The sequence below is a fragment of the Amia ocellicauda genome, chromosome 1 (genome assembly GCF_036373705.1).
Source record: "Amia ocellicauda isolate fAmiCal2 chromosome 1, fAmiCal2.hap1, whole genome shotgun sequence".
NCBI classification, from domain to species: domain Eukaryota; kingdom Metazoa; phylum Chordata; class Actinopteri; order Amiiformes; family Amiidae; genus Amia; species Amia ocellicauda.
Window position 1 is genome coordinate 7,563,466 of NC_089850.1, and position 25,915 is coordinate 7,589,380.

General features: G+C 38.9%; 1 protein-coding gene across 1 annotated transcript in view; it reads right to left on the reverse strand.

The window, feature by feature from the left end:
- Window positions 1–277: 277 nt before the first annotated feature.
- Window positions 278–25,915, reverse strand: part of LOC136757590 (disks large-associated protein 2-like) — an 88,233-nt gene continuing 62,595 nt past the window's right edge. Inside the window, exons 3-5 of the mRNA XM_066712411.1 lie at window positions 16,556–16,706; window positions 5,373–5,592; window positions 278–1,073 (exon numbers count right to left, since the gene is read on the reverse strand). Of these exons, the coding sequence (XP_066568508.1) occupies window positions 307–1,073; window positions 5,373–5,592; window positions 16,556–16,706 (1,138 nt within the window). The 3' untranslated portion in view covers window positions 278–306. The remainder of the gene's footprint in view (window positions 1,074–5,372; window positions 5,593–16,555; window positions 16,707–25,915) is intronic.

A 25,915-nucleotide genomic window follows, 5' to 3' on the forward strand; every position in this document is an offset into this window, starting at 1 on the left:
AGTTATATCAATTAATTTCAAACTATTTATTTTCAATACTCGTTTAAAACTCAAAATTCCCTCATTCATTTACAATTATCGCATTTAAATTGCAAACAGATTTCGCATAGCAGCCTCACAATAATCTTCTCTGCATAGTAAAAATTGGGTGTTGAATTTTAGTTCTTTATTTTTTTATACAGATTTTAAGCTTTTATGTTTTTGTTCTCTTATTCTGTTTTGTAAGCACCGGGCTGTCAAATTCAGCATTACACGCTATCTGCGCATCCGAAAAATATGTTTCATCCTGTCGCATAATATAAATGATCAAAATGATAATGACAGATATGACATGGGTGGACTGCTGTATTTTCTGGTCCACAATTCGAGACTGGCACTTCTTTTGCCAGCTGCCCGTCTTTTGGCCCTCCTTCTTTTAATATCTTGTGAGTGGTCTTCTGTTGTTCTTGGGCCAGCACTTAATTCAGCCTCTGCCAGCTCCTCTGTGGCAGTAGTGTCTTCAGTGACCTCTGTATTGGTGCTTGAGTCCAGTACATTCAGTGTGGCAGGTTCAGGCAGGAGGTGAGATGTTTCCTCTGTGCTCTGTCTTACTAAGCCGCTTGTTCCAGCCTGGATGCCCACAGACACACGGTCTGCACATGCGTGGTCCTCTCTGCCAAGGGACCACATGTTGTAGCACTGAGTGAAATTGAGAAAATTACTGTTGAAGGTTTTCAGTTCTCCGCAGATGTCTTTGCGTAATTCTGACAACTCATAACGCATAGCAGATATCTCATCCTTCCACTGCAGGTTGAAAGCGGCAACCATGTTGGCAGACTCTTTGAAGGTCTGAATTACTTGGGGCACAGCCGTGTCAGCTGCAGATGTATTCGTTAGTGGGACCCTGAAAGCAGGGGGGGATGCTGGAGTGACAGATATAGCAGTGACTGTGGAACAGGTGCTGTGCTGACTGTGAGGAAGGTCTTCTCTACATAGGTGGTCTAGCTCCTGCAATGCTGAAGAGCTTTCTGCTTCATCGTCTTGTAAAGTATCCTCGTTTAGCAATGACCCACCTTCCAGTAAATCATATCCCTCTGGAAGACAAATACACACATACATATATAGAGAACAGCTGGAGACACTATTGCCAAAGTAGTATATATTTTTAAAAGCACATGAGTTGAAGACAGCTTAAGATATTTCTATAAGACAGAGCAAAGAACCTTAAGATTTGCTTGTCTTGAATTAATTTAAACAGTTGAGTCAAAATAAGATAGTGTTATTATTTAAGTTTAGGAAGTGCTTTATTTTGTACATTTTTTTATGATAAACGATGAGAACAGTACATACTGAAGACTAATGATAGAATTATTATTGTTGCTCAAGTAAATAACTGATGCCTGGTTATTATCACTACAATTGTACCCTATGGTTATAATATATACACTTGCTATTCCCAATAAGTGAAGATTATACATTAAGTAACTTATATGGGTTTCATTTAAGGGAGTTATGCTTAAGTACCAAAATTCCCTCAATCCACAATTGTCTGCATGACAATTACACAATGCAGTTAAATAGAACATGCATTGACATCGTATATGATAGTATCCTGAATATCAGCTAACTTACAATACACTATTTATTCACAGCAAAACTAAAAAATGCAATACATTTGATTATGCACCTCTCCATTATACCATTTTATCACTCATATTACGTGTTCTTTGATTTTAGCATATACCAAAAGTAAAACAAAGACAAGACTAATTAAATACTGAGTGAAAGCGAAAATGCTTATGGTGCATTTATCATGCAGTATTTGTTACCATTTCCAGGCAACAGGTATATTAAAATACATTTCAAATCCACAGAATTATGTTCTTAGTATGTAAAATATGTACATTTACTTTTCTAACCGTATACTTCTGTCACCTTTGAAATTCACTTACTTATTTTGACTCATTAATTTGGATTATTGCTGTTTACACTGCCTTCTCACTATTTAATAGACCTCCACTTTTTTAAAATGTCTTTCCACCTTTTCATTGCACAAAGTCAACTGTACTGGGACACCATTCTTCAAAGACACTAGCACAGTGTAGAAGGCTGGTCAGTGCAGATACCAAGCATGCTATCCTCTTTGGAGAAAAAAAAATATAATTAAAAACTGTTCTACAGAACAAAATTAATAAAGCAGGTCACCAGTTGCCACTAGCCAGCTACTCGTGCAACACAGAGGTGAAAAGACAATCAAAGCATCACAAATCTTCCATGTCCTGGCCAATCACCAGATATGAACCCTATTGAACATGTGAGGTCCACTCAAGACCACTCCCTGTGAAAATGCTGGTGTGAGCCAGCCTCCCGAGACTCCTTCATACAGGAATGGGCTGCAATCCCTCAGTCAAAGATTGCTGATCTCATCCACACGATAGATTACTCTAATTGTTCCCTTGCATATAGGGATGGGCAGATCCACGTACACTACCACACTTTCTCTGTGCTATGTCACTAGAGGATTAATTTCAAAGTATGTCTATTTTACTGAGAAGGCAGTGCATAAATACATATATATAAATATATGTATGTGTGTTGAGATTAAAATACCTGTCACAGGCACCACTGTTGTCTCCAGCTGTTCCCCCTGGTAATCCTTCTAGAGATCGCTGGTCAAAGGAGGAGAGATATGTTGTCCTTCTGTATTCAGGGGGCCTGTAGAGTTACCTCCCCTTGTCCAGTCCTGGCTTTGTTTTATTTGAGACGCATTTTTATTTAAGCTTGATATATATTAGAATCAGATATGTATGTCTATTATGTTTTGAAATATATAAACTAAACTGGTAATACGAGAAGCAACCAATTTATTTTTTCTTCTTCTTGGACTGCACTGTGTTTAATTATATACTATCCTATATAATATGCCCTTCTTAAAATGTGGCAGCATCTTCCTCTCTTTGAAATGTCTTTCTTTGGAGAATCGGAGAGAAACTCACGATGGTTTCTACTATTTATTTCAATTAGCCAAGTCTTCAATGACGAGAGAGAAAAACAAAACAAAAAAACAAAAAAACAAAAAAATCTCACCTGTACCATAAGAAATGGCACAGTGGACCAAAGCGATTTTATGTTATTCAGGGACAATTTTGAGACAAGAAACTGAATGCTGAAATAAGTCAGGTACAATATTAAGAAATTTGAAAAAAAGCATAGTCAATTATCCTACAAAATCTGTAAGTTTGAGAACAAAGCCCATTGGGTGGAAAGAGGCAGCTGGCAAGACAGTGGGATTGGAGGTCACTCCATTTTCCTCAGTCCTTTAGTCTCATGTGGGCTAAGAAGTATTCTAATTGGGCAACCCCAGATGGAGGAAGAGATGAAAGCAAAATAATATAGAACTCCAAATTTAAACAAAGTACTTAACTAATGAATACAAAAATCAGATTCCCTAGAACCAAACCACGTAATAAATCAATACAGGGATGTTTTTAATGTTACCCACTGCACACTGTAGTAAAATAATATTTCAATAGGGTTCATAGCTTTACTTTTGGAGGCATACACCAAATAAACTACACAACTCATTTTAGAGGGACATGGACCGTTTGCACAAAGCACCTTTCGTACTGGAATACAAGCAGTTTGATTTGTTTCACCGCGACGATGACCTTGATTTAAGAGTGTTGCACAAAACCAAGGATGTGCTTTCCTGAAACAAGCAAAATCTCTTCACCGACTACAGACAGTTCGTATTTCTGTGTGCACTGCATTGTACACATTTTGGTCTAATGACACAAGATATCTAATTCAAACAGTCATTCACAAAACCTAGTGAATAAACCAACTATAGTAAATCCATACTTTATACAAATTTTATAGAAAAAAATTTACATAATGTATTGTACTGTGCTAAACATAGCCAACAGAACTCAGTATTGATTGAGTAAAAACTAAATCAGGAGAGACAAAGCAGTTTTGAAGTAAAAACTATATAAGCTCTATGGCAGCATTCCAAACTCAACAGTGCACATGAACGTTATTATTGTGCATGGTATTTATATACCTATCATGTTGAAAATCCTAGATTTAATTCTAACCATTGGCTTATTTTGGACTGTGAAGAATATTAATTAATTCAATTATTTGTTCAACAGCTACTAAAATATTAAACTGACAACCCTGTAACTGTTTGTATCATTTTAATTGAAATGTTTGTCAATATGTAAAAATATCACACATAGATATTCAGGGGACACTGTCCAAATAATGTGAATTCCTAGATCCTTATATGCCTTCACTTATGTTCCATTCATAACACTATATGGGTATTTCAGCGCCTTCTTTAGCTAAGAATATCTTTAGCACAGTACATTTCACAGAATCACTAGCATTAGCTATTGCTGTAACCATTACAATAAGAGATATTAATCACAAGGTTTTGTGCAACTTTAATAAACTTAAAAAAAAAAAAAAAACTGATTTCATGTGAAAGATCACAAAATATTTTTTATAAATGTAACCACCTTATATTTCAGGAAATGTACAAAGACTAGAATATAATATCTAGTCTTAAGTTTCTTTGTGCAACCGGATGCTAATTTATCAAAGTTTTGTAACTTACCGTATTTCAGTTACATTTTTGTTATTCCCAGTCCTGTGTTCTGTAGGCTTACAAGTCAAAATCAGTTAGATGTGTTTTACCTCTGTAACACATAGTTTTTGGCAAAGCCACCAGGACTTCTCTTGCACAAGATATATGTCTTGTGTAAGCCATTGATGGGTCCTGTGAAAGTCAAAACTTGAGCCTACACGTACAGCCTGTTGCCATCCACTAATCTGCCCTCCCCAAGCTAGTCTCAAACTGAACCAATTTATTGTTAAACTATTCAATTATTTTTCCACACTTTGGAGAATTCTCTTTAAACTTATACATGCTCAGAACAGCACTTCATTGTCTTACACATGCTGTGTGATGTGTCAGTAATATGAACGTGGAAGTTACTCAGCTAAGCTGTTTAACATGAGCTCGTCATCTCCCACCAATGGGGCTAATCGGGCCCCAGAAAAGAGGGGGGGAGAGACAGAGAGATGCATAGTTCGTGCAAAACTTGCAAGCAAACCCTGAACAATCTCTGCTGTGAACTACAGAGGCAAAAGAAACCACAACTTAAATAAATAAATAAATAAATACATAAATAAATAAAATAAACACAGCAAAAACAATTTAACATTCACACCTGATTCTGTCAAGTCAAGCAAGGGTTTCCACTGTATGCATGTATGTATGTATGTATGTATGTATGTATGTATGTATGTATGTATGTATGTATGAATGTATACATGTATGAAAGTATGTATGTATTCTAAGCCTTCTCTTTTAAGCATACTGTTACCTGTTGTGGATCTGATAGTTGAGGTGACTGTGGAAGATGTCATTGAAGGTATGCAGTCGTCATCTTGGGAATAACCAGCCTGAATAGCACGCAGGTAACTGTGGCTTCGAGTGCGGAAACAGCCAGGAAGGTCCAAGGCATCCATAGCCTGGGATTCTACTTCACTAAAAACGGACTCGCAAACTGATTCAAACTGGCCATTGATCTCAGTCTCACTCACCTGAGAGACAAAAACAGGAATAGCAGTCCTTAATTTTTCCTCTTCCTTTCTCTTTCTGACTTTGATTCTTCCCCTTTGTACAGTAAATATGAAGGAGTGTTAGCAAAATGTCCCAATCTTTCAACTTCAGAAGAAAACTTTTTTCCCTAGCAAAATAAATATTGAATACTTGTACTGTTTTAAGATGCACTATCCCATGTACGATTATCATCAAATCCTTTATATAATAAGCAAAAGAGGAAAGCAAAGGTAACAGAAAACAAACCCAAAAATGCAGTAAAGAGCACACTGAAAACAAAAAAGGAAAAAAGCTGTATACAATCTCAAACACTATTTCAAGTTAAATACGGTATATACAATGTATTTACTGTGTTCAATGCTTCAGACAGAATATGGCAGATAAGAAAAATGCTAGTTAATACTGAGCAACCTTGTATTTCTGTTCCAGTATTTTAATCTGAAAAGTCAGTGATGTGTTCTTTATTGAGTTGATTAATTTAAAATATGAAAATTTAACTACTAACACCTTAAGTGTGTGTGTGTGTGTATATATATGTGTGTGTGTGTGTGTTTTGAGCTACTTTTGAGTAAATCATAAGACATCCTGCTGTTTTCAAACCCCTTTTAAAATTGTACTAACATTGTAAATACATCAACAACATAAAAAAGCTTTTGTCAGTAGCTAAAAAAGTAAGATGTTCAGGAAGAACATTAGGCAATTGAAATGGGGAGCATGTCAATTCGTCCCCCGACAATTGGTTCCTGCGATAATTGGTCCCCACAACAATTCGTCCCGTGACAATTGGTCCCCAGGACAATTAAAAAGGCAAACAAAATGCTAGGGTATATGGTCAAAAGTGTAGAATTTAAAACAAGGGCAGTAATGTTCAGACTGTACCATGCATTAGTTAGACCTCTTCTGGATACTGTGTACAGTTCTGGGCTCCACACTTCAAGAAAGATATCGCTGCTCTAGAGGCAGTTCAGAGGAGAGCATCCAGACTTTTTTTATTCCAGGTTTCAAGGGAATGTCCTACTGAGAGACTGAGGGACCTGAACCTTTTCACCCTGGAACAGAGGAGACTACGTAGGGACTTGATTCAAGTCTTCAAAATCATTCAATGTGGAAAACAGGAGACACTTCTTCACACAGAGAGTTGTCACAATCTGGAACAAACTCCCAAGCGATGTGGTTGAAGCTGAAAATTTGGGGACATTTAAAAATAAACTGAATAGTATCCTCGGATCATTTAGTTATGAATGGACACCAAACGTGCATGATGGGTCAAAAGGCCCCCTCTCATTTGTAAACTTTCTTATGTTTTTATGTTCTTTGATTGAGACTACAACTCCAGTATTTCAGTTTCATACAATGAATCAGGGCAGTTGGCTACAGTGGCTGGAGGCTACTTAAATTTTTTTTTCAAAATAAAGCTTGTATTGTCTGTTGACACAGTGGTTAAAGAACAGCACTGTGAACCCAATGATGTGGGTTCAATTCCCGATTAACTTGTTCTTCCTTATGTATAGATTATTATAATTAAAAAAATAAAAATGTATATATTTTTAATTATAATAATTTCTTATATTATTTCCTGCAGTTAAATAGTATCAGAATAGAACAAACTATTAGGCGATTAATAAGGATTTTAGATTCTCCTAATTAGAATTGCGTTTCAATTTCAATAACCATAACATGAACTAGGACCAAGGCAAGGACGCCCCCTTCGAATGGGCAGCTGCACACCAGGAGACCTTCAATGCCCTGATGCACACCTGTACTCACCGCGCCTGACCCCTGGAGACCCTTCATCCTCCACATGGACGTCAGCAATGATGCAATCGGCGGGGTGCTGGCCCAGCAATCCCCAGAAGGTGAGAGGCATATACAGCCAGACACTTAGTAAGCCTATGCGCAATTATTGCATCACCCGTTGATAGCTGCTCGCTGTTGTAGAGGCAACCCGCTATTTCCACCTCTACCTGTGTGGGCTGCCCTTCATCATCATGACAAGCCATGCGGCGCTGCGCTGGTTAATGTCATTCAGAGAGCCGGAGGGGCAGGTGGTGCGCTGGATGGAACAGCTCCAGTCCTTCCGGTACACCATCCAGCACCAGAAGGGGGGGCCCACCTAAATGCCAACAGCCTGTTGAGGAGGTCCTGCGGAGCAGACCCTTGTGCTGGCTGTGCTAGGAGGGAGGCCTGGGAGCAGTAGCTGACGGGAGAGGCATCAACCACCTGCCAAGCTCTGCTCTCCCAGTCGGTGCCTAACTGGCAGGCCCACCAGTAGCAAAATCCTGAGCTCCCTGACATCCAGCAGTGGGTGGCAGATGGTTGCAGGCCTGACTGGGAAGAGGTTGTAATCTAAGGAACTTTTTGGCTCAGTGGCCAGGCTTGGCCCTTCATGAGGGGGTGCTGCGTCGGCGGTGGCTAGAGCCGGCCACCGGTGAGGAATGGTGGCAGATCGTTGTCCCGGGGGATTCTGAGATGAGGTGCTAGCAGCTTACCATGGCACCAGAGTGCGGCCATGTAGGAATCCACCGCCTCCATACCTGCACTCCTCATACTATTGGGAGATAGTTTTGGTTAGCCCAGTTTGCCCAACAGCTGGATGTCACTGGGTAATGACAGAAGAGGGGATGTGACCTTCACTCCAAGGGGCTGCACTTCAAGGACAGAGACCTGGTGTGGGTCTTCAGCCCGAAGCAGGTGAAGGGATGCTGCCCAAAGCTAGACAGCAAGTGGGCGGGCCCCTGCCTGGTGGTGGAGCGGTTGGGGGAGGTGCAGGGTGGTGGTCCTTATTACCATGGCCAGGCACGTTCCTGCTTCCTGGACCCTCCACCTGCTGCCCCTTGCCCCTTGTATTGTTCTGTTTGGGTATTTTGGGGTTTCATGGCTCCACCTGTCACTGGGGTGGGGGTCACATGTCAGGGGAATATATCAGGGCTTGATGACAAGCTGCAGAGTGAATTGAAGCAGGAGTATCAGAAAGTAAAGGGCTGAGTGTTTTTGCTGTGCAAGAAAGATTGGGAGGGAAAGTGCATGTACCTCCCAGCTCTTCTGAATAAACCTCAGTTTGTTTTTGAAACTTCCACGCTATCGTGCATTATTTCAGTAATCACCCTCAAACCCGGGGGTTATTACAATATATGTGTATATATATATATATATATATATATATATATATATATATACACATACACACACACACACACACACATATATTACAATCTAAACATATACATATCAATACATATATTTCTTATCTATATATAACAAAAGAACAAGTGCTCATCGGGAATTGAACCCAGATCATTTAACTGCAGGAAATTATATAAGAAATTATTATTATATATACACTCACCTAAAGGATTATTAGGAACACCATACTAATACTGTGTTTGACCCCCTTTCGCCTTCAGAACTGCCTTAATTCTATGTGGCATTGATTCAATAAGGTGCTGAAAGCATTCTTTAGAAATGTTGGCCCATATTGATAGGATAGCATCTTGCAGTTGATGGAGATTTGTGGGATGCACATCCAGGGCACGAAGCTCCCGTTCCACCACATCCCAAAGATGCTCTATTGGGTTGAGATCTGGTGACTGTGGGGGCCAGTTTAGTACAGTGAACTCATTGTCATGTTCAAGAAACCAATTTGAAATGATTCGACCTTTGTGACATGGTGCATTATCCTGCTGGAAGTAGCCATCAGAGGATGGGTACATGGTGGTCATAAAGGGATGGACATGGTCAGAAACAATGCTCAGGTAGGCCGTGGCATTTAAACGATGCCCAATTGGCACTAAGGGGCCTAAAGTGTGCCAAGAAAACATCCCCCACACTATTACACCACCACCACCAGCCTGCACAGTGGTAACAAGGCATGATGGATCCATGTTCTCATTCTGTTTACGCCAAATTCTGACTCTACCATCTGAATGTCTCAACAGAAATCGAGACTCATCAGACCAGGCAACATTTTTCCAGTCTTCAACTGTCCAATTTTGGTGAGCTTGTGCAAATTGTAGCCTCTTTTTCCTATTTGTAGTGGAGATGAGTGGTACCCGGTGGGGTCTTCTGCTGTTGTAGCCCATCCGCCTCAAGGTTGTACGTGTTGTGGCTTCACAAATGCTTTGCTGCATACCTCAGTTGTAACGAGTGGTTATTTCAGTCAAAGTTGCTCTTCTATCAGCTTGAATCAGTCGGCCCATTCTCCTCTGACCTCTAGCATCAACAAGGCATTTTCGCCCACAGGACTGCCGCATACTGGATGTTTTTCCCGTTTCACACCATTCTTTCTAAACCATAGAAATGGTTGTGCGTGAAAATCCCAGTAACTGAGCAGATTGTGAAATACTCAGACCGGCCCGTCTGGCACCAACAACCATGCCACGCTCAAAATTGCTTAAATCACCTTTCTTTCCCATTCAGACATTCAGTTTGGAGTTCAGGAGATTGTCTTGACCAGGACCACACCCCTAAATGCATTGAAGCAACTGCCATGTGATTGGTTGGTTAGATCATTGCATTAATGAGAAATTGAACAGGTGTTCCTAATAATCCTTTAGGTGAGTGTATATATATATACACTGATCAGCCATAATATTATGACCACCTGCCTAATATTGTGTAGGTCCCCCTTTTGCCGCCAAAACAGCCCTGACCCGTCGAGGCATGGACTCCACTAGACCTCTGAAGGTGTGCTGTGGTATCTGGCACCAAGATGTTAGCAGCAGATCCTTTAAGTCCTGTAAGTTGCGAGGTGGGGCCTCCATGGATCGGACTAATTTGTCCAGCACATCCCACAGATGCTTGATTGGATTGAGATCTGGGGAATTTGGAGGCCAAGTCAACACCTTGAACTCGTGATTCATCAGACCAGGCCACCTTCCTCCATTGCAACCTGGTCTGCAGTGGTCTGCAGCTACGCAGCCCCATATGGAACAAACTGCGATGCACTGTGTGTTCCTGCACCTTTCTATCAGTACCAGCATTAACTTTTTCAGCAATTTCAGCTACAGTAGCTCGTCTGTTGGATCGGACCACACGGGCCAGCCTTCGCTCCCCACGTGCATCAGTGAGCCTTGGCCGCCCATGACCCTGTCGCCGGTTCACCGCTTTTCCTTCCTTGGACAACTTTTGATAGGTACTGACCACTGCAGACCGGGAACACCCCACAAGAGCTGCAGTTTTGGAGATGCTCTGACCCAGTCACCTAGTCATCACAATTTGGCCCTGGTCAAAGTCGCTCAGATCCTTTACTTTCTGCCTAATATATCCCACCGACTGACAGGTGCCATGATAACAAGATTATCAGTGTTATTCACTTCAACCGTCAGTGGTCATAATGTTATAGCTGATCGGTGTATATATATATACACACATTTTTATTATAATAATCTATACATAAGGGAAGAACAAGTTCATCAGGAATCAAACCCGGATTATTGGGTTCACAGTGCTGTTCCTTAACCACTGTGCCAACAGAGATACAAGTTTTATTTTTAAACCTTTTTAAGTAGCCTCCAGCTGCCACAGCCAACTGTCCTGATTAATTGTATGCATTGAATTATTGGAGTTATAGTCTCAAATTAATGTATCAATTAAAAACATACATTACAATAATTAATACAAAATGTGTGTGTGTGTTTGTGTGTGTGCGTATATATATTTATATAGCCTAACTACATATAGTGGGGGAAAAAAGTATTTGATCCCCTGCTGATTTTGTACGTTTGCCAACTGACAAAGAAATGATCAGTCTATAATTTTAATGGTAGGTGTATTTTAGCAGTGAGAGACAGAATAACAACAAAAAAATCCAGAAAAATGCAATTCAAAAAAGTTAGAAATTGATTTGCATGTTAATGAGGGAAATAAGTATTTGACCCCTTCGACTTAGTACTTGGTGGCAAAACCCTTGTTGGCAATCACAGAGGTCAGACGTTTCTTGTAGTTGGCCACCAGGTTTTCACACATCTCAGGAGGGATTTTGTCCCACTCCTCTTTGCAGATCCTCTCCAAGTCATTAAGGTTTCGAGGCTGACGTTTGGAAACTTGAACCTTCAGCTCCCTCCACAGATTTTCTATGGGATTAAGGTCTGGAGACTGGCTAGGCCACTCCAGGACCTAAATGTGCTTTTTCTTGAGCCACTCCTTTGTTGCCTTGGCTGTGTGTATTGGGTCATTGTCATGCTGGAATACCCATCCACGACCCATTTTCAATGCCCTGGCTGAGGGAAGGAGGTTCTCACCCAAGATTTGACGGTACATGGCCCCGTCCATCGTCCTTTTGATGCGGTGCTGTTGTCCTGTCCCCTTAACAGAAAAACACCCCCAAAGCATAATGTTTCCACCTCCATGTTTGATGGTGGGGATGGTGTTCTTGGGGTCATTCCTCCTCCTCCAAACACGGCGAGTTGAGTTGATGCCAAAGAGCTCGATTTTGGTCTCATCTAACCACAACACTTTCACCCAGTTCTCCTCTGAATCATTCAGATGTTCATTGGCAAACTTCAGACGGGCCTGTACATGTGTTTTCTTGAGCAGGGGGACTTTGCGGGCGCTGCAGGATTTCAGTCCTTCACGGCGTAGTGTGTTACCAATTGTTTTCTTGGTGACTATGGTCCCAGCTGCCTTGAGATCATTAACAAGATCCTCCCGTGTAGTTCTGGGCTGATTCCTCACCGTTCTCATGATCATTGAAACTCCACAAGGTGAGATCTTGCATGGAGCCCCAGACCGAGGGAGACTGACAGTTATTTTGTGTTTCTTCCATTTGCGAATAATCGCACCAATTGTTGTCACCTTCTCACCAAGCTGCTTGGCGATGGTCTTGTAGCCCATTCCAGCCTTGTGTAGTTCTACAATCTTGTCCCTGACATCCTTGGACAGCTCTTTGGTCTTGGCCATGGTGGAGAGTTTGGAATCTGATTTATTGATTGCTTCTGTGGACAGGTGTCTTTTATACAGGTAACGAGCTGAGATTAGGAGCACTCCCTTTAAGAGAGTGCTCCTAATCTCAGCTCGTTACCTGTATAAAAGACACCTGGGAGCCAGAAATCTTGCTGATTGATAGGGGATCAAATACTTATTTCCCTCATTAACATGCAAATCAATTTATAACTTTTTTGAAATGCGTTTTTCTGGATTTTTTTGTTGTTATTCTCTTTCTCACTGTTAAAATACACCTACCATTAAAATTATAGACTGATCATTTCTTTATCAGTGGGCAAACGTACAAAATCAGCAGGGGATCAAATACTTTTTTCCCTCACTGTATGTATACTGGCAGGTAACAAATTAAAGGAAAAAACAACATAAAGTGTCTCAGTAAGGTTTTGGGCCACCAACACACCAGATTCAATGCAACTTGGCATAGATTCTACGAGTCTCTGAACTCTACTGGAGGGATGAACACCATTCTTCCAAAAGATATTCCCTCATATTTGATGTTTTGATGATGATTATGGAGATTTGTGGTTATTTATTTTTGAGGGAGGGGGTTATAACTATCAACAATGAATCTGCCCAGGTTACAGGGTAAAGTTTTGATTTAATCCCAGTCCCAATCAAGCAAATAAGTATGAAAGATAGATCACAAATGACAAACAACATTAAAATAATAATAGCTATGTTTTTTAATGGTTATACTTACTGTTAAGTTAGGTGAGAGAATATCTATTTTAATCATTTTAGAAAAAAAACATAAATTGGTTTATTTCATAATTAGAAAAATAAGTGCTAAAAAGGAAAATCTCTCATTTATTAATAATAATGATGATAATAATAATAATTCCATAATTTATTAATAATATTGTTTATGTGGTGAGACATGATGTGTAAAATGTTGTACCTAAAATATGCAAAAACATTTGATATATGTGAATTGTGAACAAATATTAAGGTTTTTGTTTAACCTCACAGTTTATCCTATGCTGTACATTCATTTTAATAAATAACATTACAGGCAGCAGCAGCAGCAAAGCCAGTAAGGTTCATGAACAACATATTTACTAGCCTAAGGGTGCGACTCATCAGTCAACTGGTGTTGAAGATTATGAATAGACAAGTAGTACTTCAACAGTGTACTCTATTCAATGATTCACACTATTTTTTATGTAATCCTGCACCAATTACTGGTAAAAACAAGGACAAATAAGGCTACATTTTTTCCCACTTAATCTGCCTTTCATGGCTTTTATTTCCTTTGGGAAATTAGTGTAATCTCTCATCTGAAAGAAACATGCGTCTTTGATTATTAACATCTATGACAGCACATCAGTGTCAAATTAAATTCATTTTAGTTTCTAGTTACATCATTCATTTCATAATGTACTATTTCTAGTAAAATAGTTCAGATATGTTCTGACTTCTGTATATTTCCATTTTATAAAATGTTGTTGACAAAATCCAAAAAATAATAAGAAAAAACATGAGCATATTAAGCCTTCAACAAATCTAGACTTTGATATGTTTAGTTGTTAAAGTTCTTAGCCTTTGTGAAAAATGAATTTGTAAGTTAAGAAATACACAGTAAAAACTTTTTGTTCAAGATTAAAGGAAGCAGAAGGAAGCAGACACCCCCCTGCGAAATTAAACAAATATATATAGAGAGGCATTAAAACTCTAATATATAGAGGGTAAACACTCAGAGTAGATATCTTTGTCAGTCATTCCGACTTTAACAGAGATTGAGTTTACAGTTTTTAAATCCCAGTGGGAAGCGTACTCTGATATCCCACCCCAGGAGCAGGAGAGTGTTTCCAAGTGAGTAACCGATGATTTCTCCACATCTTGCTAAATATGTTTTTGGCCAATAAACCCAATAAAGCCAATAATTGGACATGTTCATGCAATTGTGCACTAGTGGTCAAAGCTCAGAACTGCAGTCTCAGCTTGGCCTCAATGAGTCCTTGCATAGTATTAGTAGTTAAGATGCATTGTGTATATATATATATATATATATATATATATATATATATATATATATATATATATATTAAACAGAACACAAACTATGCCTCAAATTACTCTGGAGTGTGGGGTGGGTGTACAGGGAAGATGAGATGGGAATACCAGCAATTCCAAAGATACACAGATCACCAAACATACCATACAGTGCACATTGGTTTACCATGAAATGCTGACTAAAACCTTTTATATATATGCATTTGTCGATTTAGAAAGGGAAAAAAGGTTGCTGATATTTAAATAATAATCTACCTGTCAGGCATTGATAGCTTAATTACTTTTGTAACTGCAGAACCAATACATAAATATACAACTTGTCCCTTGATTGCTGCCTGGGGACTCTTCATTTATGGACTGTATATACATTGTATATACCATGTGCTCTAGTCTGTATGCATGTTTGTATTCATAGGCTTATTAAAGCATGCATGCCAAACAACCAAAAGGCATCAGTACGTTGTGCAAAAACTCTCACTGATGGATAAGCCACGGAAACAAAACTTTAGCCAAACTCTGAAAATTAGTTTCCCTTGAAAGTGCAGCATATTTGATGCGAAGCTCATTGGCTTGCAGTTTGGCTTGCAATTAAACACATGCAACAGCTCTCTCTCTGGAAAACATTTAGTCTTAGATTGCAGTGCATGCCCTGGTGCTCTCCCCTAACTAATAGATTCATTTATGTGGAAAATATGACTTAAAGCTAAAATAATAAGAAAATGATAATATTATCTGTTTAGTGTAGCCAGGGTGTATGTACAGATATAAACACAGACACCTGGCGCTCTACAAACCTGTACTAAATTCAGAGTTGGAGAGAATTACAGCACTTTCAAAGGAAACATCGCCTCTTCTGGCAACTCATTACAGGCAAAATCCTGCTAGCTTTTATGAAAGGGTACTGCATCTTTAAAACACATGTCATATATCTGAAGTGTAGAAATATGGGAAACAGAATAATCTCAATTTTGGATCACCCCTTTGTCAATTTACATAGAATTAGCATTTTCCACTATCCATTTATTCCATGATATATACTTACAGGGATACCCAAATATCAAGAGCAAATGTACATGTACTAATTTCAGACCAAAAAAAAAACTATTCAGAGATACTTCAGTTTCACATTCACACAGATGTACTACTATTGCATGTAGTTTAGATTTTGTTTCTTTATGACAAAAGTTAACAAAAAATAAGAAGAATAAATGGCCTGACACGAAGGGAAGAAAAACAAAAAAACACCAGCTCTGACATTTTCTTCTGGCAGTATCCACACATTCGACTGGGATTTGGGTTTAGTGAGACACCTTCTTTCATTTTATTGTACTCTATACTATTGTACTATGTACAATTTGTTTTAAGTTTTATTGAATTTCGTCATACATCATAGAATTATCTTCTTTCAGCTGGCTAACATATCACTACAAGTAACAATAGGGTGAGAGGACCCAGACTTTTTAAATGTACATTTACTGAAATATTCATGTTTTTCTTCAATATTGGGCACAGTTACGTATCATAGTACAAAAAGAGTTCCAGGGTCACAGAGTAACACAAGGAAAGCTATGGTCAAATACATACCATGCAAAAGTAAGTGTCACTAACTGTAATGTAACAAATTATGGCCTGCCAATTGGTACATTTTCAATCTGAACGAAATGCAAAATGCAGAAATTTACTTTGTGTGTGTGTCATCCCCATCATTCATTCATTACCTCAAGCACGAATGTTCACCTTCTTATAAACCAACTTTATATCAGGCTTCTTCTTGTTTTTTTGCATGACGCACATTTATCACTAACCTTAAGAAAGCTCAAACCCCAGCGTAGTGTAGAGACATTTCCCTATATGGTGGCTCTCATCAGAAAATGTCAAAGCACAGCAGCCTACTGGAACAAGCTGTGTTCTTCTGTTAAACAGTAGGTCTTCTCCCGGCTCTTGGCTCAAATCCTCTGATTTGTTGTGATTTATGGAGATTGAACTCACCTGACTAACACAGCTTGCCTGACTGAGGGTGCTGACTGCTCTCATGTAGCTCTGATTCCTGGAACGAAACTTGGGGGAGTTATAGTTGGCTGCTGGATCCAAGCTGACACTGGGATGCATGTCTCTTGCAGCTTGCAAGTGGTAGCTCTGACTAAATGAAGAAAGAAGAACCAAGAATGAGTGTTATTTTCAAAGAATGCCTGAATTTGTTTCTCAGCATAAGCAGAGTTTTTGAGAGGGTCAACATCTGGTAACTTTTGCCACTTGTTCTGCTACTAGACTAGGAGATAAAACATCACCACAGAGAATCTGTAAAGTAACTGACAACAAGAGAAAGAAAATTGAAATACACATGATTGTATCAGAAAATAAGATAATGTAATTGATTAGGAGATTCAATGCTTGATTTCATCAACACAAACTCTTTTGAAGCTTTTTCACTTTTTACCAAATGCCCCATTTTAAATTGTGTTAACAGAAATGTAATGATATTTCATCCACTCTGCCTAATACGAATAATTTTGGTTATAGGTAGAACACAGTGTAGGACTCAGCACACATAAAATGCAATCTTTACCACCATGGTTGTATAAAAACACAGTGTGCTTCATTACCACAATTCAAGCAAACTTTTTTTTACAGAAGTTTATTTTTCTTTTTAAAATCATTACATTGTTCAGCTGAGAACTAATCAAGATTCTCATTAGATTTGCTGTTAGGCTGAAGCAACTGATCGATGCTACAGAATAAATGCCTGGAACAAAAGACCATATGGCAAAAAAGAAGCAAGTAAAAGAGGGCCACTGGACACAGGGACACTGAAAATACTAATTATTTTCTTGTACATCTCATAGTATAGGGCTGTGATGTTCTGAAAAAGTGCAGCTAAATGAGAGAAGAGATTTGTAACAATAATTGATACAATTATACATGAAGCTGTGGGCAGGATTAAATAAAAAATGTTCACAAGGTGCAAACACGAAAAGTTGTGAAGAGTCGCAGGAGGGAATCTCGCAGCACAGCTTCTCGCTAAATTAAATCTAAAATGAGGACCTGCGAACGGGGAGGAGACATGTTTTGCTGGTGTGGTTTCCGAGATGGGCCGGCAGATCGAGAGGTACTGCGAGCCAATCACAGTGTTTAATACTGAAGAGAAACTAGAGGGCGGAAGCCAAAGATGGTCCTGCGAGAGGCAGCCAGGGCATATGTAGGGATATAAACACAGAAACTTGGCATTCTACAAACCTGTACTTCGTAGCGGTTACAAATATGAGTAGAAGAAAAATAATAAAATGAAAACCGAAGCCGCTATTGATGACAGCTGTGTAGTTAATATTATTATTATTATTATTATTATTATTATTATTATTATTATTATTATTAATAATAATAATAATAATATTAATAATAATAATAATAATAATAATAATATTAATAATAATCATCATCATCATCATCATCATCATCATCATCATCATCATCATCATATTTTAGCAGTTGCCCTTATCTAGGTGTGATCTATTGGATCAATGGGGATGTGTTAGGTGAATAACAGATCAATGTACATATTTTATTCAGCGTGTAGCTGTGCAGATTAAAAATAAACTGTGACACATAGGCTACAAAACTATATCATAGTGGTTACATTTATCATTAGAAGAAACTAGCAACTAAAAAATAAGCCGTAACTGTTTACAATTGTGTAATTTTCTCTTGCCTGTTGAAGTGTTGATGTAATCTGAGCCCTGCACCTGGTGCTGTGATATGAATTGCAATTTTTATTATCATCTCTTGAAACTGAACAGTGATGTGTACATCATTACAAAGTACATACAGTAGATGGCATCAAGTGATATTAAAAGTAAGAGGCAAGTACAAACTTTTTGCTCAGTGTCCTGACAGTAGACCCTGCAGGTACAGGACAACTGCACACTCGTCATATATCTGTGTACTTGGGCCACACCAACAAAAGATGTCATGTAGAAACCAGTGTTCAGTATTTAAACATACAGACAGGTGACAAATTAAAGGAAAAACCAACATTAATTTCTCATTAATGGTGTTAAGCCACCACGAGCCACCAGAACAGCTTCAATGCTCTTGGCACAGATTCTATGAGTCTCTGGACTCTACTGGAGGGATGGAACACCATTCTTCCAAAAGATATTCCCTCATTTGGTGTTTTGATGATGGTTGTGGAGAGCGCTGTCTAACACGTCGGTCCAAAATCTCCCATAAGGTGTTCAATTGGGTTATGATCTGGTGACTGTGAAGGCCATAGCATATGATTCACATCATTTTCACACTCATCAAACCATTCAGTGAGCCCTCATGCCCTGTGGATGGGGCATTGTCATCCTGGAAGAGACCACTCCCATCAGGATAGAAATGTTTCACCATAGGATAAAGGTGATACAATTAACTTTGTAATGATTTACAGTGACCCTTCCCTCTAAGGGGACAAGTGGACCCAAACCATGCCCCCCCACAGCATAACAGCCTCCAGACCTCTCAATGTAGGGGTCAAGCAGTCAGGCCTGTACTGTTCTCTTGGTGTACGCCACAGATGCACTTGCCCACTTATCAAGAGCACTAGCCAGTTGAGCAGTCTTTGTGACTGAAGTGCCTGCAAATCGTGCCCCAATAATGACCCCTCTTAAAGTCACTTAGATCCTTGCCTCTTGCCATCTTGATTCAAAATTTAGGTCAACTGGGCCTGCTCAGCATTTTTATACATACCACAGAGTATTATAGGATGTTAATTGCTTAATTGTATTATGCAGTACACCTGTTTGGAAGCATCTGCATTCATTATGTTCCTCAACTCATTTATTCAGGTTTTTCCTTTAACTTATCACCCATCTGTACATGTTAAATATATGATCGTGTTACACAGATATATTTACATGTGTACCATTGTCTAAATTGTATATTCATAAATAAATATTCTTTGCGGTCCACCTTTAATCCACCCAATGTGCAGTGCAGAAACGTCATACACTGGATGTGTTGGCTTGCAAGTTAGGCAACCATATATGCCTGTAACAATATTCCTAAAATATCATCCAGACGTTCTTTACCTATTCGTGTAAATATTCATAATAGCAATTAAACTGTACGCTACAGCTGCTTTGACAGCAGTGTCACTTGATGCAGTGTTTGTCTCTTAAAAGTCACCTTCAGTCCATATATATACAGAGAGATTATTGAATTAATTATTGAAATCTGTACTGATATGTCCAAACTTCGATTACAACATTTTTCTAAAACTAGAGTAGCTGCAAGAGCATGTTCAGGTTGTTTTCTCACAGATATTTTCTTGATTTAATACAGCAAAAATGGGACCACTCCCAATGTATTGTTAGGCGGGATGTAATACAACTTTAAAGAGCCACTAATACAAAACTGTGGGGTTTACATAAAAAAAATTAAGAAAGTAGCATTTAACTAAAAATGAAATGGTGACTGAATACAGTTGTATAGATTACTAGTAGTGGCTGTGTGGAAAGTTTTGTTCCCTCACGTTGTGCTAGAAAAGAGCTGAGAGAAGACGAGGCTGAAGTTGGCTTCTAATTCGCAGCTTCTTATTCATGCAGGTTCCTATTCAGTGCACACATTTATTGATACAAGTTGAATATTTAGCAATGAAATGAATGGGTTAAATCACCTTGGGCCACAGATTTCTCTTAAAGCAGCTGTGCTGTTTCTCGGTGACAAAAAGTCAAGCAGTTGACCAGGGAACAGAAACTAAGAGACTGAAAAAACTGTAACATGTAGAAGCATGTGGCCACTACAGTGTAAGGTTTGCAGAATGATTGCCTTCCTGGATGAATTCATGAGCGTTGTCGACATGTTGAATTCTTGGAGATCAAGGTCCGTGACCTTGAGGCTCAGCTTGTTGATCTGCGTTGTATTAGTGATATCAAAGAATTGGTCAGTCAGCCCACGAGAGAGATGGTGTGCACGCCAAAACTTAGGAAAGTTGAGACCTTAGAGCAGAAAAATGTGGAGAACTGTTGGGCTACAGTAGGTCGTAACCGCAGAAAAGGGCACGCACATCCCTTAGAGACATCCCAAGAGCTAGAAATGCCCAACAGGTTCCAACTGCTGGACACCAAGCTGGACAGTGACAGCTCTGAGGGTGATGGGAGGGCAGTTGAGCACCAGAGCACCATGGTGTCCACTCCCCCCAGAACAGAGAGGTAGTTCTGACTCAATTCTTAGAGGTATAGATCACACAGTGTGTTCTAGTGATAAGGAGACCCGCATGGTATCTTGCCTGCCTGGTGCTCAGGTTGCAGATCTCCCTAAACTTGTAGACGGGCTACTGGCCAAAGCCAAGGGGAATCTACTGGTCATGGTCCACATTGGAACCAATGACATAGGAAAAGGTAGGGCAGAGGTTCTGCAAGACAAATTTAAAGAAAATCATATTCGTGGAGATAGTCAACATGGGTTTAGATGAGGCAGATCATGTCTTATTAATGTATTAGAACTATATTTATTTTAACATGCAACTGCAGCTGTAGATCATGTGAAAGCATATGATATGATATACTTAGAATTTCAAAAAGCTTTTGATAAGGTTCCACACCAAAGACTGATCCTCAGATTGGAAGCTGTAGGCATTCAGGGTAATGTAAGTAGATGGATTATGAACTGGATGATGTCTAGGAAACAGAGGGTGTCGATTAGAGGAGTTGTTTCTAACTGGAGTGAGGTTGTCAGTGGAGTTCCACAGGGATCAGTACTAGGGCCTTTGCTGTTTCTAATCTATATTAATGATCTGGACTCTGGGATAGTTAGCAAACTTGTCAAATTTGCAGATGATACTAAAATAGGTGGCTCAGCACATACACTCTCGGCAGCACAGGTTATTCAAAGGGACTTAGATTATATTCAGTTGTGGGCCAACACCCTTCAGATGAAATTCAATGTGGACAAGTGCAAGGTATTACATGCAGGTAACAAAAATGTCCCCTATAATTACACTATTGGAGGAATAGAACTAGATGAAGTAACCCATGAGAAAAACCTAGGAGTCTATGTGGACTCCTCACTTTCTCCATCCAAACAATGTGGGGAAGCAATAAAAAAGTCAAACAAAATGTTAGGGTATATTGTCAAAAGTGTAGAATTTAAAACAAGGTAAGTAATGTCAAGACTGTACAATGCACTAGATAGAGCTCATCTGGAATACAGTGTACAGTTCTGGGCTCCATACTTCAAGAGAGATATCGCTGCTCTAGAGGCAGTTCAGAGGAGAGCAACCAGACTTGGGGAATGTCCAACTTGGAGAGACTGAGGGAATTTAACCTTTTTCACCCTGATTCAAGTCTTCAAAATCAATGAAAGGCATTGACCACATCAAACCAGAGGAGTTGTTACAATCTGGAACAAAGTACCTAGCAATGTGGTTGTTGTGTGGTTGGGCACATTCAAAATTAGACTAGATAGAATCCTTAAATCACTTAAGATACTAATGGACACCAAACGAGCATGATGGGTTGAATGGCCTCCTCTTGTTTGTAAACTTTCTTATGTTCTTATTATGAGGGGCAGTCCAGGAATTATTTATGTAGTGTAATGATATACTGAAATCGCCTCATGCTATATATGAAAGGTGTTGCACACACTCATCCATATGATTATTTCTCACGTTTTATATGTGTGTGGGCATTTCATATGTGTGTTTGAGTTTTTCATATGTGTGTGTGTGTGTAACAAAGTTATGAATTAATTCCTAAACGGACCCTCATACAATGTACTTGAGAGCAGTTAATAATGCCATGTCTCTGTTTCCATCACAGTGTGTCCCACTAAATCATGCAAATTGATCTCCTCTACTGATGAGCTTGTGGATCCATTTTTTTGTTTTATTATTATTATTAAAATAGTGACCAATTTGCTATTTACGGATAGATGACAGGATGAGCTACATATGGTCTGAAAGCTTGTAATACAGTAATAGTGTTGAAAAATAGAGGGTAGCCCATTCTGATAGGTCACTTCTTTCCGACAGGATGAGCCAAGTGTTAAAATACAGTAATAGTGTTGCAAAACAGCTGGTAGCCACTTCAGATAGGTCCTTTATGTCTGACGGGATGAGCTGCTTAATGTTTTCAGTCGGGGCAGCTCATTCCAACCGGTAGCCTGTTTCAATTAACCAGCACCGAAAACAATCAATGCAATTAGGGCGTTATTTTTAAGTATCAACAAGTGAGGAGTGTTATGCATCTTGTTTCTGAAATTAACACATTGTTGACGTATTACCTTCTTTTAAGTGATATCTATCGGTTTGTAAAAGGTTTGACGTAAGAGCACCGCACCGCACCGCACCGCACCGCACCGCATGCCACGGTCAGGAGCTTATTCAGTTTGTGCAATTTGTTTTGTTTTAGACTATAAACACGTTGTATGATGTTATTTTTGGTATTATATTAAGTTTTTCATTGTTAAGGTCACCGAACCAGCTAGGATGCACAGGAACTATTTGTAATGTACGTGGATGTATATTAAATTAAGATAGTCTGTATTTGCAGTAATAAGTTATCCTATCTGTGACGTTTTTGGTTATACTATTTCTGTGCTGCCGTTTTTCTTATTATGCTTTCATAAAAATATGTAATTATTAAATCGTATTTATTATAATTGTGATTAAAATTCATATTGTCTACTCGCATGTCAAGTATAATTGTATTACAGTGGCACACATTTAAAAAAATAAAATCTTATCTCCAGATGTTTTTGTTTTAATTATTATTATTATTATTATTATTATTATTATTATTATTATTATTATTATTATTATTTTTATTATTATTATTATTTTAAGTTTAGTCCTTGGAAGCAGACATTGACCCTTGGTCGGCACATCTTGTATTGCACTTTAATATTGGCTCCATTTTCTTTCTTTGGAAGTGAACAATTGCCTGTACTTGCACGAGTTAAACCCCCGCTACACACAGTGGTGCCACAGTGTGTTACTGGCTGGGATAGCGCTGACTAGCAGCTCCATTCTGCTGCTTGTTGTACAATGGCACCGAATCACCGCTCTTTGGCCAGAGACCGTAAATAAAAACAGTGTTGCAAAAATACTACACAGGGCCCCTTCAGATTCCCTTACACTTGTACACTTTAACTTAATGTAAATGATGTATAAATAATCAGGGGATATCAGCCTTGGAGGAACTACCATGTCCTAGTAATATGTCAGACCAAGGTCAAGAAACTGCTGAACAGTCTTTAACAAAGGAACCTTAGGATGATGAGCAGCTTTACTGTATGTGCAGACAGAAAAACAACCCTAATGAACCCTATGCTTAGTGCAGTCACTATAAAGACTGGTTTCACCCTGCTTGTGTTGGGTACAAAAGTATCATGGACATCCAGGTAATTTCGCCATGGTATTGTCCTCTCTGCAAGCTAAAGAAAAGATAAGACCAAAGAAAAAAAGAAAGTACCTGCAAGGAAACATTTACAGAAATACTGTGACAAGTCTAGTCCCTGGAAGGATAAAGACATTCAACAGGACTTACAATCTTCTCCTGACAAATTTGATGAAGAATACTGTAATGAAGAACATGAAGATGCCAAACCATGTGTCTCAATCCAACCCAGGCATGGAGGACACAAAGTTAATACCAACATTTGTTGACAGTGATGACAAATATCCTGCTGTGGCACATTTCCAAGATGAAACATTGGGGGAAATATATACAGGAAAAGACACAACTGGAAATGTTGGGTTCACAGGCAGCTCTCCTTCTCAGTTCACAATTACATTGTCAATGGCGGAGTGGAATGGGACAAACTGAAGCCAGAGAGAAGAGAAGGCTACCGTGTTCTGAAGAAAGGATGGACTGAAATAATCTGTGAGAAGATTACTGCAGTAAACACATTTTGTGTTTTATATTTCAAATAGTCAAGACCAGCCATTCACTGACAAAAAAAAAAAAAAAAAAAAAAAGTGCTTATTGGCATGCAAGAGGCAAGTGCAAATTTTATGGGTGAACTCAGTACAATTTTTCCATTGCAAAGAAGCCACAAAAGTTATTGTAATGGTGGATGCCATTGGTACCATTAACCACACTACTATGCAAGTGTTTAAAAGGCAAGAGAGGGACAAACTGAAAGCCCAACTTGGTGAAATGAAACAAATGCATCTACATACAAGAAATTTGCAAGTGCAGATACAGAACAGATTGTAGCAGGTAATCTGAATACAGTTAAGTCAATTGGAGTAATTTAATTTAATTTAAAGTGAAAGAAACCTTCAAACCAAAGTTGATAAAGACAAGTATTGGAATTGCTGGGCAGTGCAAAAAGACCAAGATGAGAAAGAACTGAACACCATCACAACCAAGCGTGCATACATACAATGCATAGGCGTTTCTACATTTGTTGTCCATATGTACTCAGATGCTCAACTACATATGATAAAAGATCTACAGTCTTCTGAAATGTGCTACCTCTGTCTGGATGCAACTGGATCTGTAGTTGCTAAACCTAAAAACTGCAAGCACAACAGTCTCTACTATGCTCTTTTCATTTATTTGCAGTCCCCAACAAAGAGCACCGTCCCTATGGCTGAAATGCTGACATCTGACCAAAGCACACTGACCATCCTGCATTGGTTAACCTGTCTATGTCATGACTTTAACACATGTAAACTTCACCTCAGTCCTCAAATCCATACAACAACACAGGCATTCAATCAGACAAATGTTCAGAAGTACTTAAGAAGGTGCTTTTTAGTTTGTGAAAGTCAAGAAACCAGCAATTTGACTGAGGCAAAAGAGTTGTTTCTCTTTTCATTTGCATTGATGCAGAATTCAAATCAGCATGGAAGACATCAGTGTACATATGAAAAAAATGACGTTTTTTTTTTCTGTCCAAACTTAAAACAATACTTACAAAGATCATTTGATGCCATTGAAAAAGTCGATTTCAGTACAGAAAATAGAAATCCCGAGTGACCATTTTGACGATTTGATTATCAATGTCTTGACGATTTTACTATATATGAACGAAGCATACAAAAAATTCATCGTGCTCAACAGATTTGGCCAAACGTCTTGTGGAAACAAAGACAAAAGTTGAACTTGACAATGATGACCTAACACCAACTGCAACACCAAATCTTCTCTGCTTCCCACAGTTTGTTGGAGTCCTATTCTGCAACAATACCCCTGTGAAGTGGAATAATTCTGAAGAACCTAAACCTAAAGAAAGCAGGTGACACAAATGCTACAGTTGAAAACTGGTTCAGGACAACCATGAAGGTTATACTAAATGACAAAGTGCACTGAACACCAGGGGATTTTTTGCAATTAATGCATGAGTTTGTGCAAGGAAGAA